The sequence below is a fragment of the Falco biarmicus genome, chromosome 6 (genome assembly GCF_023638135.1).
Source record: "Falco biarmicus isolate bFalBia1 chromosome 6, bFalBia1.pri, whole genome shotgun sequence".
In the NCBI taxonomy this organism is placed as follows: Eukaryota; Metazoa; Chordata; class Aves; order Falconiformes; family Falconidae; genus Falco; species Falco biarmicus.
In genome coordinates, this window is record NC_079293.1 from 75210444 (window position 1) to 75231485 (window position 21042).

Genomic DNA, 21042 nt, shown 5'->3' on the forward strand with positions numbered 1-21042 from the left:
TCCTTGCATTCTGTCAGCACTGGATTTATATTTGTTTCTCGATGCAGATATAGCATCAGGCCTGCAGCTGATTTTCACAGAACACAGGATGCTCCTTTATAATGATTTCCCAGTGGGAGTTACCTTTTGAGCTCCTCAGTTACCTATTTCTTGGTCAAATTTGTGTATACTCATTTTTTTATTAATATTCTGTACCAAGACTCACTTTTCAAAGGCCATAATTTTTCTACTGCTCCACAGCAACAAACAGCTCTTTCTGTCCCTCCTTCCTCTGTCCCATCTTGCTCTTTTCAGCCTCTTGCAGCCGCTATTTGCACGGCCCAGATGGCAGCCCTTATCTGCAGAGAAGGCTGTGAGGAGCCGGGCTGGGAAGGGAGCAGACAGCAGTGTATTTCAGCCTCAGATCCCGAATCTGTATTAAAAGCATATGGGAAATATGAAAAAGGTAATATCCCATCTGTTTTTAATAGGGGACATGGGATTTGATGTTTGGCAACCTTAGTGTGTACTCTCTTGATATTGCATAATGTTATTTTTTGATGTTGTGCACTACTGAGCCTTACCCAAGTATAAGCATATTCCATCTATACAAAAAAGAAATTGGATTTGTCTAAGACTTGCTTTCTCTAATTAATACCATATCCTGAACATTTAGCACTGACCTCCGTACCATCCTGATGTCTGTTGGCTGCTGGTGATGCAAACTACTATTCACATGCTTAACTTTTCCACTAGGCACTGTGTGGCTTATGGTAGTGAAGCACGCATACTAAAGGCACTGGTCTGTGACCATAGGAATCTTCGATTTTGTTGTTTGGTTTTGGTTTGTTGGTCCGGGGTGGGGGGGGGGGTGTAGCGGGGCGGGAGGGGGGCGGAGGGGATGTTGAAGTGGTGTAGTATTAAGCACAGTGGGAAATTATTAGTTGCAAGATCAGGACCAAACTCTCTTCAGAGCGAATTTTTTTATCAGCAGAACTAACATCACTACGGTCAGGGTGGGTATTTGTGTTACGATGCCGGACACTGCAAAATGGGACAGAAAAAAAGTGTTGTGGGAAGTTTTACAGCCTGTGATAGGAAATGGTATCCTCTCTCTGTGCCATCCCAAGACATGCCATAGCTTGCAGAGTGTGACAGGTACAAGACCCCTCATTCAAGGGTGTGTGTTATTGATGATCAGAACAAAAGGAGCGACAATAGCTACCCTGTGGGAAAGGAACAAGGTAAAGATTTTGCCAGAACCCTATTCAATACCTATAGGTTCTTCAATGTATTGGTGTTACATCATGGAGTGGGGAAAGCAGGGATCACCTAAAGGAGAGAACCACCCTCGTCTCTCTGCCAGGGATGGAACCTTGTGGCTGCCTTTTTTTCAGGTGCAAATAGCATCTTCTCCACACTGGGGACTGCTCTCCCAGCTGAGGTTTGCCTTCCCATCTGTACATGCCCTGTGAAACCTGTTGAAGCAGCAAGAACCAGGAGAGGTCCTTAGGAAGGAGGCTGCTTTATTGTAAGGAAAAGAACAATGCTAGCTTAAAGCCATAGATTCACTGTCTTAGCAGGGAAAGACCTGGGATGTGTATTGAAAAGAATACCAACATCACTAGACCACCAACCAGCTCAGAGCTCACCCACCCTTAGTGCCTGGGCTCCTCTGCAGTGATATTTATTGCTGCCCATCAGTCATAGCTTTTCTGGAATTACTCATGGCTGACATTTCTGATGCAATAAGGCCACAGATAACAGGCAAAATGAAATCAGGGTTTTCCTGTTGGGACATGTAGTAACCCCACTGTCTATCTGTCTCTCTTTAGGCAGTACATGCTGGCACAGGCAAAGAGAATGGGTCTGGGGTTACAGATCAAGTTAAATATTCCTGTGTATTTTTTCTGTGGAAGGAAAACAGAAATATTTTCGCCCCTGAGTAGTGCAAAAAACAGTCGGGCTGTCAGATATACACAGAACCTGCACTCCTGCTGGGCCTTGTGGTTTCAGACTAGTGGCTTCTTTTGCATCAAGACAACAATAAAAAGATCTTTGATGAGCAGAGACTAGGTGTTCATCTTTGCAGCCCAGGACAGTGAAGCTGAAGGGAGCCTGAGGAACTTGTGTGGTTGGCTAGCAAGGCAATAAAGTCTGTATATCACGTTGTCAAGCCCTAAAAAAAAAAAAAAAAAAAAAAAAAAAAAAAAAGAAGACTTATCTGTTATGATTTAAAATGATATTTTACATGATTTTAATTTAACTCCTTTGTTAGGGTCACTTGCAGCATGGCTCATTGGCTTGTCAAGGAAAGACAGAGGTGATTGCTGTGACTGCTGTGATTGCTGTGACTGCTATAGTCTTGCACAGCTGGAGAATCAGGGAGATGGTTATCAGGTAGTTTTATTTTCCTGTGAATGTGTATTTTCCTGTGAATGTCTGTGTATTAATATATACTGCAAGGTATTTACAGACAGAAATCTCTGTTTTGCAAAGTTTGTCTAATATCAATATGAATATAAAAGCGAAAGAACGAGAGCACAAGAAGGAAGGTGTGTGTGTTTGTGTGGGTATCTATACAAAATCAGAAATATAAAGACAGTCATCCAGAAGCCACTTAGTCCATATCCCCACACTAAAGCAGGGCACTTTGCTCCTTCTTGATGGACCTTTAACCTGCCACAAACTTAAATTTGCAGACATTAATCTTTCTTTATTAAAAACAAGGTTTGGGGCAGTGTGTGAAAACCAGTGTGAGTGCAGGCAATAACAGTGTTTGAGACTCATAGCAAGCAAAAAAAGTGAAGCAAATCATTAAAGAGCTGCTCATTCAGACAGCAAAACCCATGCAGAGAACTAAATGTGAAAGTACAACTAATCCACTATGTCACGTGGCATATACACATGCAAGCAGGGTTACAGGGCCAAACTAGATTAATTCTGACTCATCCTAACTCCAAAATGCTTGGGTTTGGTAACCTTCGTGCAGGTTTCAGGCAGGCTGCTGTATGGAATTGCACAGAGTTCTAAAAAATGGGAGATGATGACTTTTTTCCTGTGCAGGGATCCAGCTTCTCCAGCGGGTAGGCAAAGGCAGAACGCTAAAAATCCTGACCTCGATGCTGCAGCTATTGCAGCACTTCAGGCTCTACGAAGGTTTTATCTACCACACAAGCCCTGAAGCGAAGATGTAGAAAAGGTGATACTCGGGACCTTAAACTGTAAGCTTAAAATCTCCTTAAAATTAAGCTTACATAATTGTAAGTCAGATGTTCATAGGGACGCTATAGAGGGCATATGCTTGCATAGCATGTGGCACTCTGTTGATATATGAACAAGACAAACTCAGTGCAAGTAGATACAAGGAAGGACATTTAAGATGATCATGGAACTGGAGTGTAATATCATCATAAAAGATACCATAAAAGATGTAAGAAATAGAATCATAGATATATAGAATAATTTAGTAAAGAGTTTGGTTTGTTTAACTTGTCAAAACAAGGCTGAGGGGAGATACCATCCTATTTGTGAAAATAGGTTGGGAGAGTAAATACCAGAGAGGAAGTTCTAGACACTAATGGACAATGACAATACAGGAACAAAAAGGTATCAAGTATTAAGAGGTGAATTTGCATTTAAAGATAGAAGAAGGTTTATCCTCAGAGAATAAAAGGGAAGAACCTTGCAACAGAACTGGAACACCATTTCCCATTCAACGTTACCCTATTTTCCTGATTATTATTATTTTTTTTCTCATGTGGCCAAAGCTATATTCTATTTTTTTTTCTTTTTTATTATTAGTTTGGGAATAGTTGAAGCCCATTTTTGTCCAACATCTCACTTAACAGTCTAGTAAAATTGTGGAAAAGTACACATAAATAATCCAGAAGGCTTCTAGTCAGAGAAGTAGAATTCTGTAATTGGCTATTTATAGGAGCAATGGGATAAGAAACTTCATGAGAATCAAGTGGAGGCTAATACATGTATAAAGTGTCATGTCACAGAAAACTGATCATATTGCACTTTAGGAATCAGGGTGAATTTCACTATTTTGTTCTCAATTCACAAGTCTTTTCAAATTGGGAAACTGAGTCATTGTGGGATCTGTCAGCAAGAGGTCATCGTGAACTCAGACTCAGACACATCTTCCTGCAATGGAGATGGTGGCAATAGAGGCTTGTATGTGAAAAGAGTTTGCATGAAGACATTCTGGGTCCCAGAGGTGAAGATTTTTTATTACAAATGCTTCTGCTAATTTTTTGCTTCTGGTGGCATTTTTGGCAGAAAATTCAGGAAATGAAATTGGGCATCAAAACTGAACTGTCAGTAGCTTTGTGGTGTGGTGTCAGGAAGGCACAGTCATACCAGCGATGTTACATAAGGTCTTTGACTATGTAGATGTTTAGCTCCAGGTCTGCTATTTTGGCATTTTTCTTCAGAAAGGGGAAACTGAGGACATATCTTGTGGCCCCTCTCCATGGTTGGTAGAGGAATTAAATTGCAGCTTAAGCAGAAACACTTTTCATTCAGGGACTGTTTCAAATAAGCACAAAGTATACCTTGCAGAGCAGGTATACGAATTACTCCTGCAGGTTGAACATAGTGCCACAATATAGGTTACTGCTAATGACAGTGATGTCTGTTCATAAGACTGAATGTCTGTTTTTGAGGAGGGAAAAAACAAAACCAGTCAAAGTAGCCTGCCCCTTTATATATGAACCTTGTGTGAAGCCAGTATTTCCTTTGCAACTTTTCAAACAAATCTCCAAAATACCCTTCTATACAACAGCCATGGAGCTCATATTCCCACTGCAAATCAGCGGATAGTTTTTCACCACTGCTTGAATGGACAGGAACCCTTTTGGCAGTGTCACGGTTAAGATGTCTACCACCAGTCACCAATCCTCCAAGCTATGTTTCCAGTCTAAGCCTTACTTTGAACCTAAATTTATGTTAGTATTTATTATGCATGGTAAAACTATCTAAAAATTAGTCTGTATTACTGTCCTGGTTTAACCCGGGCTGGTAATGAAGCACCATGCAGCCACTCGCTCACTCCCCACTCACCCAGAGGGATGGGCAGGAGAGGTGGAAGTAAAACTCATGGAGATAAGAACAATTTAATAATTGAAATAGAATAAGAATGAAAGAACAATAATAACAGCTGTGATAGTAACAGTTCTAATGAAAAGGGGAAGGGAAAGAATAACATCCAGAGGGAAAGGAAGAAAGGAACATGGGTGCACAACGCAACGGCTCACCCTGCACCGGCCGATGCCCAGCCAGTCCCTGAGCAACACCCTGCCCGCCCCAGCCAGCCCCCGGGTGTCTATACCAGGCACGACGCCCCATGGTATGGAATACCGCTTCGGCTAGTGCGGGTCAGCTGCCCTGGCTGCATCCCCTCCCCATTCCCTGTGCCCCCCCAGCCTTTGCACTGACAAGGCCCGAGGAACTGAAAAGTCCTTGACTTAGTGAAAAATTACCCAGCAGCAGCTAAAAACATCACTGTGTTATCAACATTGTTCTCACATCAAAGCCAAAACACAGCACTGTACTAGCTCCCAAGAAGATAGTGAACTCCATCCCAGCTGAAACCAGGGCAATTACTCAAAGGTGACACCCATGAATTACAAGATTCAGGCAACTGGAAGTCCTACCCGCAGTATAACCGTGGTGGAAATCACTGCTTGCTCTGACAGTGGGCTTCCAAAACCCGAGTGTTTCCTCTGTGGGAAGGGAGCAGGAGGTAGGAAAGGTGAGAGGACAGCAGGAGGAAGCAGAGGAGGAGGAAGATGGAGAGGTAGAAGAGAGTCAGGAAAAGGAGTGTGGGACTTTGCAGGTCTCTATCCCTCTCTAAGGAGGTATATACTGCCATATATTTCCCATGCCAGTGTGGGTCTTTGAAATCAAAGGGTTTGTGATACTAAATCTCAGTTACGAACGAAGAGGCTTAACTCAAGAGGAGCTTTTCCCTGTTCCTCAGTGTTGCTCAGAAGTTATGGCTGTTCAGACACATGCAGGGGAGCCAGGAGTTTCCTCATCACCTTTCTCAGGCACTGGAAAGAGATCTGGTCCCAGTACCATCAAACAAAACCTGCCTTGTTTATATCACATATGGATCCATTTTCCCCCTTAACAATTAATGGAACCCACAGTAAAAGTGATGATTTACATGACACATGCACACAGCAGAGAGGAGCTGCCAGCCATGTCTCTGAGGGACTGATCCTTTCTTCACTCTGCTTTATTTAACATGTGAGCAGTGTCACCTCTATCAGCAGAGCTTGTCTGGCATGACATTCGAGTGAGTGATGGCCGTGACGGCTCCCAGGTCAGCTGTTCTGCTGTCGCACCACACTCCTGACCGGGGCTGCATGTTGGATATGAAAGGGAGAAAAATTCTTTCACATGCTTTGTCAGCAGGAATCCGGCAAGCAAAAGGTTAAATGGCTTGGGGTGCTGGGTCTTTGTGGGGATGTGTGTGTGTATATATATATGTATATGTGTATATATACATATATATATACATATATATATATATATATATATATACACACGCACACACCTTGGTTTGGCTGTAGGACCTCATGCCCGCAGGCCACAGCCACATTATCATCTGGAAATTGGATAACGACAGCACAATGACAAATCCAGGTTGCTTGCAATAAGGTGCTAATCCCTTTGCTTTAATATCGGAGCAGCGTGTAATGATGTTTGGACATCACTCCAGTTTACTGACGACCCCACTGGGGCCGGCAATAGAAGCGTACAACTGTCTAACAAGCCATCAGGTGACCGCCGTCGTCAAAGCAACGGAGGATGCAATCTAATCTTCCCTCCATCCCTTCCAGCTCCCAATAAGGACCAGATTATAGAAGTGGCCCATCAATGCTTGGTAACTCGAATCAATTAACGTTAATTCGCACAATGCTATGATGTATTGTGATCACTTTCATTTCAGAGAAGGGGGAAGAAATTGCTATAATTCACCTAAAATGAGGTTGTCTATGGTGCTGAGGTATTAATTGGGTGTCCATATTAAATGGAAAAGGAGCACGGTAGTGAAGGAAAAGTGGATGAGTGACTCTCTTGGCTGCTATTGACCTATCAGAAGAAGACAGTGCCCTTTTCCTTTGCTTTTATCTATTACAGTTTTCCCTATTGCGTGTCAAGTTGATGTATTATAAAAAATTCATTTGGTGACCTTCCACCCCCCTAGCAGATTAAACAATTTCACTGGGATGGCATCATTAACAGGGCCTTGCATTTAATGATGATTTCTCTAAAAGGCCACGGAGATTCGATTTTAAGCTAACAGATTTATTGCACTATTATAACATATCGTAAAAAACTGTACCACCTACGGTCTGGTTTTAGGATAGAAACTGTTTAAGAGTTTATGTGAAGCTTAAAGTGGTATTACCTTGGGATATGCAGCAGCAGCAAAGCTCTGACCCCCGGCGGGATGCTGTTTACATTTAATAAAAGACATTTCTCCGACAGTAAACTTTGGGAGTGTGTTACGGAGGAGGCCTGGCTTAGGTCCTTGCTGCTAGCAGGTGGCTTTGTAAGTAGGGGTGTTTCAACACATCTGCAGCAATTAATGGCAGTCACTAATGAATCTGGAGGATGTTTCTCTCCTATCTGATACATCTGCTCTGTCCCTCTCCTTCTAAAGGCTCTTGCTGATCCCACCTCACCCTTGAGTGGATCCATTAAGTTCCTCCGGTCTCCCTATTTTTCTTTTTTCTGTAAACAGTGATAAGGTGTCTTATCACTCCAGACTGCAGGAATCTGGACTCTTCCAGCTGCATCCACCAGGCAGCTGCTTGCCTTCAGCTTTTGGTGCCACTGGGACTAAAAAGTGAAGGTTGTCTGAGCTCAGGGGAAAGACTGCCCTTACTGGGAAGACATGTCTCTGTGTTCCTGGATGGCTGTGTTCATGCTCTGTGACTATGCCTGATTTGTAAAATGGGGAAAAAAAAGTCCTGAAAGCTAGATTGAGAGCCATTTGGAGCTTGAACAGTCTCTAGCCAATGGAGAAATGGGAATCTGATGGTGGTAGTGCCCCAAAAAGCTTAATTTCAGAAGCTGGTGAAAAAGACTGGGTATTTTAATGAATACATACTCCAGGACAGTATGCACTGAACCTCTTCTTCAGAACTTGTTCAGTCTAACCATCTTACCTGATGCTTTCAACAGCTGTAAAATATCCAGCTTCTAACTAAAGCATCTTTGCTTTATGAAAGGAAACCCTGACAATGATTAGATAAAGAGGCATAATTCTCTTGCTCAGCCTTGGCCACAAAGGCAATTCAGTTACTTGTTTCTTACCCAGGTCACCATCAATCTAGGCCCCCTTGCTACTTCTTCACACTGCTAGATCTCTTGTTAGCTCTCTGCCATCACACATCCACCTTAAAGGCAGTGGACGCACGGCTTCATGCAAAGCTCCCTGCTGATGCTAGCTAGAATGTGCATTTAGGTGCTTAGGTTTTTTAATTTTGGCCTTATTGACTCATCCTATGTGAAGGAAGGGAGACATCAGTGATGTCTGACACCATGGGTCCTGTTCAGTCCTCACAAGGAGGTCTGAGCATTATATATTTATTGTTTCTCTGTTCTCAAGGAAATCTGCAGCCTGCTTTCCACTGGAGTTTATTTCCTCTAGCTTTGACTTCTTTCTATAATATGGGAAAAGATGGCCATTGGTGGAAATAACTGTCATCCTTAGGAGAGCTTTTTTGCTTAAAGTGGTAATTACTTCAGGCTCATGGTCTTCTGCATGGTCCCATCTCTCTTTCCCTGTCTCTATTACTTAATGATAAAATCTGCAGGGGGAGACAAAGCCCTAACAGTGCAGCTGAGGGGGCACAGGTACCTGGTGTCTGGTTAACTTCATCACCACATGACATGAGAACGTACTTCTTACCCAAAGACGCAAAATTCCTCACAGCCCTTCCAGTGAATCTGTACCTACTTTGCCTCACACAAGTCCTCAGCTTGCCTATCTCCTGTCTTCACTACAGCATCTTCTTTCTTGTAGCCCGTCTTCACCAGCAATCACCATCTTTTCAAGAAAAAAAACAAAATGAAAAACCAAACAACAACAACAACAACAAAAACAACACAAAAACCCCCTCCAAAAACCCACCCAAGTCTTTGGCTTGACCATGATGCATTTTGGCATATTATTTATTCTACAACTTCTTCTGAATCTCCTTCCCCTTCCAAGGACATACTGACGCCATAACACCAGCATTGCAGACATACCCAGACAACTGTTCAATTGGTTTCATTGTCTATGTTTGTTAGAAAATTAAATATGCCAGGAACTGTTCTCTGGCACCAAGGCCAATTGATATGGATCGGTCTGTGTCCACAGAATTAAATTCTCTCACCCACCATTTCAGGGTGGCCTCATCCAGACTGCCAAGTGAGAGTATTCTCTGACTGTATTAGCTCCCAGACCATTTGTCCTGGACTTTGCCGTTGGCCCTGGACCACAGTTTGTGATGGACTGATAGTTTAACAATAGAAGTGATCAAATGTCAGTGCCAAGGCTTGTTCTTTGGCATTATTTAGTTTTCTAGTATAGATGTATCCATCAACTTTAATGGACCCTTGACCTAGGCTCTTAGTCTAATCTCTTTCCCCTTGAAGTCAACTGATAATAGTAGCTATGATGATGATGATGATGATTACCATTACTATGCTACTGCTATATTAGTACTTTTATTATTACTGTTTATATTATTATTATTGCTGTTGTTTTGTTGATTCTGTTTTTATTGTAATGTCTATTGTAATTATAATTAAACTTACCAGCTTTCCTTGATTCCAGAGGGACCTCCTTCCCTCTGCCCCAGATCTCTCCACCTAGGTCTCAATCATGCCTTTATGCCTGCAGCAGACCCTTTACTTTCTCTGACCTCTAACATCCTCGCTACTAAAGAGCAGACACTTGCTTTCCTGCAGAGCCTCAACATGTTCAGCAGACATGCTTTGGCACTAATGGTGAAAGGATCTGGGCTCCCTGGTGTCCCTGCTGACTAAGGTATCACGACCAGCTGGCTGTGCCCACATTTAAAAGAGCTGCAAGACACTGAGCAATGGAGCTGCTCCCCATTGAGAGCTGTCAGCAGGGAATTGCAAACCAGCCTGCTCCTTCCCAGCATGAGACTTCAGGGTAGTGACAAAACAGCGTGCTCTTCATGCCCATCACAGGGAAGGCAGGACTCCTCACTGCGGTCCTTGCTAGGCTACAGGCATGCTTGTCCGTCCCCACTTCCCAGTGGCAAAGCTATGCCAGGAAAACCTGTTTTCCTTCCAGCACAACTCACCAGGGGAGCAGGAGGCTGCTCCTCTCTCCTCCTCCTCCTCCTCACTGACACTGACAGCAGGAACACAACCGGCTGTGTGCAGGGCTGCACCCTAAGGCAGGGACTCCCTCACAGCAAGTCAGGTGGCACCACGTGGGATCTAAACACCATGCTCTGTGCTGTGTTAGCTGGATTCAAATCACCTGCAAAGAGACATTAATGTTTAAGCATGCGTATATTGTTGGTTTGATTTGGTTTGTTTTCTTTGCCGCTGCTCACCCTAGGGAGTGGGAACTACTTTCTACACCCACATTTTACAGCAGCCTTCCTTTAAGTCTGAGATCTGAGTGCAGTTTTACCATGTAGGGTGTGGGGGGTGGAGTTCAGGGCATTTCATGACAAATTTTTTCCTGTTTGTTGGTGGTTTTTAAAGAAGCTGGAGAGAGAGATAAAAATATTTTGGGCTTACAGAAGCCATGCCGAGACTGACCCAAACTTGTCTGGACTGAGCTGGAGCCAGGGAGCCCACAGACAGTGCAGAACTCTGCCATCAAAACAGGTGTGACTTGGTGTATTGTTCCTGCAGTGAGTTTCAGCCACAGTACTAGATGCGTACTGATGGAAGGAGCTGGATAAGAGTACAGACGAATGCATTGGTGCTGATGACATGAATTTCAAACATAACACTGCCTTTCAGACTCTTCTGCTCACAAAAAAGGAAAAGAACCAGGGTAACAACTGAAACTTAAATCCCTGAGCTCAGTCTTCAGACTGCAGGTATCCTTAAAGCCTTAAGCTGATCTTCCCAGTGTCTGTGGTTTGGACCAGTATTTCCCATCAACTGCAGTATAAACAGTTTCTGGTTTGTAACGCATAGTAACACCCTGAAAATAAAACCCTAAAAACCAGAACCCAAACCAGAAAACTAAGTTAAACCAAAGGAAACTTAGGCTCCATTTATCTTCTGTTTGTAAACACCTTTAAGCAAAAACTCGAGATGAATGAATAGCGTTTCTACTTTCATTTCAAGACAATACCAAACCCCCAGCCGCTTCACTGCAATTGCAGATTAGAGGGTTTTATATATATATAAATTATATATATATGAGAGATACCAAATGACACAAAGCACTGGGAGGGGGAATGAAATGATATAGGCTCAGAATAAAGTGTTGATTCTTTATTCAAATGCAAAAGCCCTCTCCTGGGATGCTCTAATTTAAATTTCAGTCTTGGAAAAACCAATGCCTTTCAATGGGGTGTCTGTATACTGCTATATTCCAGCATGCAGACTTTGCAGATAATGAAGGGTAAGAACACAGGTGTGGCAGGATAAAGAAATACAATAAAGCCCTGTAAGTGCTGTGCTTGGGTAGTGGAACTGAAACTTTGTTCTTAGAGGAGATCAGTGGTGTTAACTGGAAATCTTTCTGCCGGACAGGAGGCATTTGCAGCCTTCACTGTTATCAGTGCACTGCAATGAAGACTTTGGGGTTTTATGAATCCATAAAATCCTTGTCTCTGCCACATACTTCCAATGTAATAGTGAGGATAAAATTAACTTATTTTGTTCTTTTCTCACCTTTCCATCTGTAACCCGGGGATTAAAACAAAAGGATTTTTCATTACCTAGGTGCTGCTGTCTGCTTGAAGTGATGCCTGCTTCATATTTCCATACATACTGCTCTCACCCAAGGAATCAAAGTGCTATGATAAGATAAATCAGTATTGTTTGGTGTAGTGCTCCCTCCCATTCCTAACAAACACCTGCCTTACTAAAGTAGAAAATCTCCTGAACAGAAAGTAAAATGTCATTCCTAGGTCAGGTGTGAAGTATCTCTGGGACTAGCACTGGGTGTTTTCGTAACATTAATTTTCTGATTTTTTTTGCCCCACATTCCTTTTCATGTGAAAGAAATGGAAGCAGACAACATCCGGAAACATGCTTGTACGTGAGACCTTACAACATCTCAGTTCAGGTGCAGCCCTCAGACGGAGAAATCGAGAAGCAGCTTCCCGTACAGCCAAAAATCATTTTCCTGGACAAGAAGGTAGGATCTGCCCCTCTGTGGATGGATGCTTCTATTAAATCTACACAATTTTGACATTTCCAAGCAATCCAAAAGCTATGAGACAGACCTACATATGGTATAGGACAGCTCTATAAATAAACAGTCTTTGGCATTCTGGGAACATCTTCCAGGATGGTCTCTGTTCACATTTCTCAGCTTTTTTTCTGCGATTCTTAGATTCATGCTGTAGAAATCATTGTGTGCAGTTTTCTGATTTCACCTTCTAAAGTTTAGAGGATATCATCAAGGAATGTAGAAACAGCAACACAATCATGAAGGCTGGCAATATCAGGTATAATGAGGGGTCCTGTACTGCCCAAGCCAGTCCACAGCATGCAGAGCAGTACTGTATAGAGAACGCCGTGTTTAAAACAAGCTTGGACTTCTATGTGATGTGCTTTAGCACTGCCAGAGGTGGTAACACAAGTCCTGGAAGCAGCAAATTAGGTCCAATGAGTCCTTAGATGTTGGTGGGTCTTTGTACTAGATTCCGATGAAATCTGCATAGCATGTCTTTGTGCTATGTTTCTATTTTCTTTATATTTTCATGTCCTCTTCACAGTTTTCTGGCTATTTTCTATTATGGAGTCATTCCCATTTTGCTGGCCAGGCAAAAGTATAGCTGCAGAATAACTAATCCCAGGAACGACAATGTTACAGTGGTAACCCTAAAGCAAGGTGTCAAATCTAGGCTTGGGCAGCTTTGTGGGCATTATTTCTGGATACAAAGTTCCTTTACAGTAAAACCAGATCAATAGCCACTAGTCATGAGACTGATTTTACAACTTTGAGGCATAAAACTTTCAGCTTCTTTCTGTCTCAGCTCCATTCCCTGCACACAGGCATTTTGTTGCATTGTAGGCCATGGGAGATGTTATTTGGCCTCCAGCTTCTGCAGGAAGGTAAGACCTTTCCACAAGACAACTCCACTGGATGTCATAGTTGGCTACCTGAAATGCCACACAAAACTTACATCTAGGCAATAGAATCTTCCCTGGAGTTTTATGTCCTTATTCAGACGTGTTTCAGATTTGCCACTGGACTTGAGAACTGGTAGCTCCCTCAAAAAATAAAGAAACCTGAAAGCTAATGGTCTTATATACACATAGCCTATGAAGTCCAGAGCCTGAATCTACTATGGCTGGATAATTTAGGTGTCAAGATTGGTTTCTTTCACTGAGTTTACGAGGACTTTAATCCTCAGCCTGACTAAACAGAACAAACCTACTCAGTTTCCTTGAACCTGAGGAGGTTGTCCTGGGCAACCCCTTCTACGTGGCCCTGCTTCAGCAGAGGGTTGGACTAAATGACCTCCGGAGGTCCCATCCAACCTCAGCCATGCTGTGACTCTGTGAACTTAGATACTGTTGTGGTTTAACCCCAACTGGCAACTAAACACCACACAATCACTTGCCCACTTTCCCCCTCACTGCCCCACTGTCCACCAAGTGATGGGGAGGAGAATCCAGAGAAGGGTGAAACCTGAGGGTTGAGACAAGAACAATTTAATAATTGAAATAAAATAAAATAATACTACTAATAACAATAATAATAACAACAACAATTGCAATGAAAAGGAGGGAGAAGGGGCAAGGATTAAAATCCAAAGGGAAGGAGGGAAAAAAACCTAAGTGATGCACAATACAACCACTCACCACCCACTGACTGGTGCTCAGCCAGTCCCCGAGCAGGGGCCAGCAAGCCCCAGCCAGCTCCCCCCAGTTTATATACTAAGCATGACATTCTGCGGTGTGGAATATCCCTTTGGGGGGTTGGGATCAGCTGTCCTGGCTGTGTCCCCTCCCAGTTTCCCATGCCCCTCCAGCCCTCTCACTGGCAGGGCCTGAGAAACTGAAAAGTCCTTGACTTATTAGAAACATTACCTGGTAACAACAAAAACCATCAGTGTGCTATCAACATTTTCCTCACACCAAATCCAAACCACAGCACTACAGCAGCTACTCAGAAGAAAAATAACTCCATTCCAGCCAAAACCAGGACAGATGCCACAGAAACCACAGTGTCAAAACCAGTTGCCTCTCCGAGGTGATGTGAACGTGACCCTAGATACTTCATGTGAAGCAGCAAACCTTGCCAGACTTTACTGAAACAGACCTGAAGCTTCAAGAACTGGTTCCTCTGAGCTTAAGCTCATTTTAAAGTGTTGTGGTGAGCTTTGTGACATCTCTAACAGACAAGTGACATGTAGAAGCAAACTACCCTCACACTGGTCATTAAAAAATTATTGCAGTTAAAACCATCAAAACTTTCTTTCCTCATGTTGAGGAGACAAGACCTTAATTCTTCTCTTTTGTTCTTCCTCCAAGGGTCAAAGAGTTGACAAACTGGGGCCTCCCTCCGAACCCTGGGTTGTATCAGCTCACCTCAAGGGATCCTCCAAGGCTGTGCTAAAAGGTTTGGATGTGTCTTCTTATAGGAAGGGTTATGGCAAAGAAGCTATGCAGAATGATGGTGATAAATTTAGGAGCTGTCCTTGTGAAATACTCAATTTGAAAACTTGTCTTTGTGCTGAAAAGGGGGTTGCAGTAGGAGTTTGGTGAACTGCCCAGTCATACGCCAAAGAAAGAGAAGTTTATACCAAATATTTTCATGCTCTGGCAACTTAAAGTGGTATATCTAGTAGTTCATCTTTCAAAGACACATCTTAGATAAACAAAAAAAAAAAAAGAATGAAGGATTAGAAATCCTAATACTTGATTTTCAGCTAATGTTAATTGGGGCAATTTCCTTAGAATCAATGACATCCTGTTTGTCCCAGCAAAGGATCTGGCCAAGTACAGAGAAAAACAACTGCCCAGTGTTTGCAATTAGCATACTTTAAAGTAAAATGCTTGTCACAAGGGATCAAAATGCTTCCCTTCTGGTCTTCATCTGCCGAAAGATCTGAACTCATGGTTAACTTTAAAGCTGTATTTCCCTTGAGGTTGTTGTGGCTGTGAACATGCTTAGATATAGAACTTTGTTTAAGTACAGTGCTAAACTAAAATCCTGTAGACCGATCATATGCTTGTAAACTAGAAAGTGGAAATAATATTGATTATAAAGCATCTTAATTTTCATTGCTAACATCTCTAAATGTAAGCAAAAACCACACACATTGAAAAGTGAGTCTCCCTACTACTACAATAAAGTATTTTGTTGGCAGTAAAGCCATTTGTGTGTTAGCTTTGTCTTGGAAAGTTCATATTTGGAGAAGATAAGTGGTAATCATGCTGTAGATCAGAGCTTCTCACACTTTTAGTCTGTGTTTCTGTGAATTAGAAATTCTTCCTGCCTCATCATAGTCCCATATTTACAGGTTAGAAAAATCCTTTGGCCTTTTCTGCTGTTTTTCCTGCCTTTTCAGAGTGGTACACCTCATAGGTTTAGGAACATGGGTCTAGATGAACCACAGATTATTGGATCAGCTACTGGTTAACAGTGGGAGAAAGGAAGGGAGGAAGGGAGAAAGGAAGGAGGGAGTTAAGGAAGAGAAAAGAATGAGAAGACGAAAGGAAAAGAAAGAGAAGAAAGAAAGATAAAAAGAATGAAAGAAAGAGAGGGAGAAGGAGAAAAAGAGGAGAAAAAAAAGTCATTGAAGAGAAATGCACTTCACATTCTTTAAAAGATACATGCATCAAATTAATAGTCAATAAACTCCAGCACAGAAAGAACTGCATAGTACAGATGTTCTGCATGTAATAGTTTGCTGCAGTTTTTCCTTTGACAAACGTCCTTATTGCACTCGTCTTTTGAAGCATATGAAAGCAGCATTTAATCGAAATGGGTCCCGTCTAGCACACTGAGGCTGCTTCATCTGACAGCAGCCAAACTGCCTCATGGAAAGTAGTTTAGCTCCAAATTAGCTTGCTTCTACGTTAAATACCAGCTTGCCTGAGAGTTCTTTGTGAAGACTCCCATATATATCTGTAATATTCTGAGCTTTGAAGCATATGTGCCAGAAAGCTGAGATAGTCTCAGTACTGAGAAGTACAGTACAGTACTCCAGGCTTCATCATAGACTGGAAATGGCAATTATAGAGTATTCGAATACAGCTGACAGGACCGTCTATAAAAGCAGTGTTACAGTGAGTGTCAGAGCCAAGAAAAGTCTTGGTAGTCCGGGCAGATACTGTCATAAGGAGGATCATATGCATAGTAGATAAATAGATGAGCCAGGATCAGGCTGGAGCAATTAGAGAAATGTAGATTCCCACATCTCCACCAGGTCTCTTCACAGTGTAAATTACTGCTTATTTATACCTCACAGCTGGTCCTGGAGACTCACAATTAAATTGGGGCTTTGGTGTGCTAGAGGCTGTACAAAAATAGGAAAACATCTATGTGGTCAAAACTAACTGGGATATTAGTAAGTTAAACAGTACCAGATCATGGAGAGGGGAAACCAAAATTTCTGTTGCTAAATCATTAAAATGTGGCATGCTTTTGCCCACAACCTTGTCTCAGGCAATTTCTGGCCATAGTTTAGAAGTCAACACAGCAAGGAAGTAATCTCAGTAGGCAGTTTGCATTGCAGCATCTCTGTTTGGAGTCTGTAAGAGTTGAAGAGCCAGGACATGCTGGTTCTTCAGTACCAAAGAATAGATCCTGGCACTGTTTAGTTTGTATCACATAGGTGTAAGCATGAAAAATGGGATAAAACCAAAGAGAAAGTGTCCTGCAGTCTTGCCTACCATCAAAAGCATTGTCCCCACCTGCTGAACGCTCCCATGCATCTGTGATCGCAAAATGTCTCATGAAGATGTTTGCTACCTCACCACTTTGTTCAATATCCTGGGCATGAGAGTGGCAGAGCAGAAATGTCCTCCTCATATTCAGGCTTTATGTACCTTCACCTGTGATGCTTAGCTGCAATAAAATGTCAAACCACCTGCTTCATAAAGCAAATAGTTATTATGTGTTGTCTCTGAGCAGGCAAAATCTGTGTTTGTGATCATTGGAGCAAGTCCAGCATCCTAAGGAAGTTCTGACTTCTCACCCCCACCTGAACCAACATTTTGAAATTTGTCAGTCTTTAAGATTTTACCCCTCTCACCCCAAGAGTCTGAATGAAGCCCAGACCTGGTCAGCATTGCTGAAAGGCCAGGACTTGGCTGGTGCTCAAAGATACACACAATAAAATGGAGATCTAGTTGCAAAGTAAATCAGAACTTTTAAAAAGAGCCTACAAAAATAACAGCCACGGCAAGTGTAAATGTTGGGTTGGAATGCATTCCCTGATAGCTTTGAACAAGAAGTGATGGAGAAACGAGGTCTCCTGGGTTTCATTTTAATACCCCCCCTGGAGCTTTCCTCTGCCAGGTTTCTTGCTGAAAGTGTCCCTGTACGATCACAGTCGTCACAGACATTTTTCATGGCCAGATCCCTTTCAAAGCATCTGACAGGGCTGGAGAAAAGTTCAAAGTGATTTAACAGTAGGACAGGAGGGATATGCCCAAATGATGAGGTGAAATACCTACAAATCAGAAAAAAAGTTAAAACAGTCAGCTCTTTTCCCTTTGCTGCAGGGGCTGGCTCCTTGAGACCATCCCTTTAGGACAGAAAATAGTCTCTCGCTAATACTGTCCTAACCTTGGTGACACGCTTAGTCACACAAGACATGGGTTAAATCAAAAAGATGAGTGCCTGGAACTTTCTAGTGCACCTGTGTAACACCTCTTACCTTTGCTTGATCCCCTTAACATCTGTATTCATGTTGTACTCCTACAACATGGATACGTACAGTAAATGCCATTTCACAATTAACTCAAAGAACCGAACTTCAAAAGCTAAAGTCGTCCAATCTATCAGGATATTGGTGCTCAAGTACCTCTGGAGACCTTACCCCATATGAAATTTCTGGGGTTAGACAAAATGTTTACAATTAGGAAGGGCACTGAATTTAGTCTTTCCAAAGTCCCCTTAAAGCTACAAGGGCTCTCTGAGGGGCTGAGGTGGTACTTGTCTGGGGAGTCTTAATTGCAATGTAATTTTTATGTTACTCTACAGGGCTTACCCAAGTGCAGGTCATAGATGGATGTGCAAGCTTTTCCAGTCTGGCTGTCTCCAGCTCAGGTACAAACTGGAAACTTGTGTTCACTGTCACATCACCTCCAGGTAAGCTCTGTTTTCTGCATGGTTTTTTGATTTGGTAACTGAACTCAAAACCCTGCTACAGGTGGTCTGAATTTATAAAAAGGGAGCTAAGCTTTGTTTGAATGAGTGGAGCAATGCCAAACCTCTAAACAGCCTGACTCCTGTTACACATCCAAGCTGGCGTCACCCAGGCAGCAAGAGAGCTGGGTGATTCCTGTGCTATTCATGCAAGATCCCCAAAATCAAGATGAGTCAGTAGAGAGAAGCATTGCCAGAGAAGGGTGCCTCTATCTCCCCGGATTCCTTAGCTATATATCCCATGTAGGAACCAGGTACTAAAGGTCAGATAAGCTGACAAGAGCAAACTTTTTCCTTTAAACTGAGTCTTCTTATTCCCTCTTTTTTTCCTGTTTGCATTCAGACAATTTCCATCTGTGCTCCCAGCTATTTTCATAGTGCCTTTCACCGACCGTTTGTCTGCACCTGGTCATCTTTATGGGTGCAACAGGTTATGCAGCTTGTACCTGCCCCTGTAAGGCCCCTGAGCAGCCCAGTAATGTTGACAAGGCAGGTGTGCCTACATCTCCTTAGAAATACCAACTGAGGGGCATTTGGCACCTTGGGGATAAGTCACGGAGTGAACTCTGGCTTGTAAAAGCCTCAGGGCAGCTGCACAAGAGAAGCACCTGTCCAGCTGTTTGGGAGCCTGAATGTGTCTACAAATGGGGCTTTGAATGTATATAGGGGTCAAAGTGCTGGTTTCTTGTCTCAGAATGACTGTTGAGGCAAGTAAATGGAGAAGCAGAAACATGCTGTCTGGTGTGTAGTCCAAAGACATATTAAGATATAGGTGTTCTAAGACTAAACGTAAAGTCTCTATTCTGGTAGTGCATACACATACACATACATATCTATCTATATATATATATCTAGATAGATGCAGATATAAATATCTCATATATATAAAATGAGACCCATCAGGTGGAATGAAGCCGAGGAAGCACAGATAGAAATTTTTCCAGGAAAGGTAAGGCAATGTGTATGCCACTGCATGAAACCCTGATGAGTACTCCTTTGAAGTGCTGAACATAACTTCGTTTACGCATGTTCGGAGATGATCGCAAAATAGGATAGGTACAGACTGAGCATTTTTAATTAGATAACTCCAAGAAAGCATGGCTTTTTTTCAGCCAGAAAAAAAAAAAAAAAACCCAGAGAGGGAAATACATCAGACTGGTGAAGTGGCCAGTTGGAAGTAGCTAATGAAAAAAATTTGAGCTATAAAATTGGAAGAAGGTTACTAACATTTAGACTGTATTTTTCTGAACAGCTGATCTTAAAAGGTAGGAATAGTGAGAGCAGATCAAACTGCTTTTGAATGGACGTCAATACACTTGTGGGTGGTACTGTACAACGTGGTAGACACAATGGAATGGGATGGGATTTATAGCCCAAAAAATCCGGAGAACTGGGCTGCAGGAGGTGCTTGGAGGTGGGTTTTAAAGGAGGCACACATTCCTGTTTTAAGGGGCACATATGCTCATTTTGAGGGCGCAGGCTGCCAGACACCCACAGCTCCCATTGCCTTCACTTCAGTGACAGCAGATGGGAATCGAGCACCTCAGAGGATCCGACTCTTTAGTAGGAAGTGCAGCTTAATGAAATGTGTTTAGAAAGCTGTTTCAGGGAGGTCATAAAAATCTTTCCTCTGAACAAAGATCAAAAGGAGATCCCTTTTCTGAAAGATTTAGCCCGTCAGAGAGTTGCAAAGAGATATTTACAGCTTGCAATGCGGATGGCTGATGCCTCCATGTAGGTATCACCTCTGTAAATCAGAGTACTGTACACTTCTAATACACATTGCAAAAGTACACTCCAAAGAAGCGATTCCCTTTGCTTGTTTGTAATTGGGAACTGTGCTGGAGACAGTATAAAGGCTTTTATACTGCCAGGTTCTTATTGAAGATACTTGCTTATTTTTGAGGTAAACAAACAAAAATTAAACAATCAAATAGTAGATGTTTGGGATACGCTTTCATCACTAGGTTTCTATGTGTACCCTGGCACAGTTTGCTGTTTGGAGACAGCTCAGAAGATGCAGCTGACACTGAATGCAATAATCCCAAATGTTTCAGTGGTAGCTCCTGGGGAGAGCAGACTATTCATAACAACATTGCATAGTCTTGCTCCTTGTTTTACAGTAATATTCATTTAACTGATATAGATCCCAATGGGCCTGATATATCCACTTTCCATTTAAACCAATAGCAGTCTACTCCAAACTACTAGAGTAGTGCAAAGCACCTTTAAGCACCTGTGTAGAGTCCTTGATATCTGTGAGATTACTTCTCAACTGAAATTCATATGTGTTTGTACTTGCAGGCAAATTTTTCCCAACTGGAACATGCTTCCCACATTGTTCTGATGAAGCTCTGATTTGTTCAAGTGGACAACGTTGACACAAATCTAATTAGTTTCAGATAGAAGTACTTACAGCTACTCACCCTAGTCTCCAAGCCTCCATCTGACAGTGTTTCTGAATTTTTTTTTAATGACTTGAAGGAAAA

At 42.4% G+C, this 21042-nt stretch overlaps 1 protein-coding gene across 3 annotated transcripts in view; it reads left to right on the plus strand.

Annotated features, from left to right (window-relative positions):
- Positions 1-21042, plus strand: part of PKHD1 (PKHD1 ciliary IPT domain containing fibrocystin/polyductin) — a 280766-nt gene that overhangs the window by 249243 nt on the left and 10481 nt on the right. For all 3 annotated transcript variants that reach the window (XM_056343184.1, XM_056343183.1, XM_056343185.1), the window contains 3 exons: positions 12223-12358; positions 14707-14794; positions 18389-18496. In XM_056343184.1, the coding sequence (XP_056199159.1) occupies positions 12223-12358; positions 14707-14794; positions 18389-18496 (332 nt within the window). The remainder of the gene's footprint in view (positions 1-12222; positions 12359-14706; positions 14795-18388; positions 18497-21042) is intronic.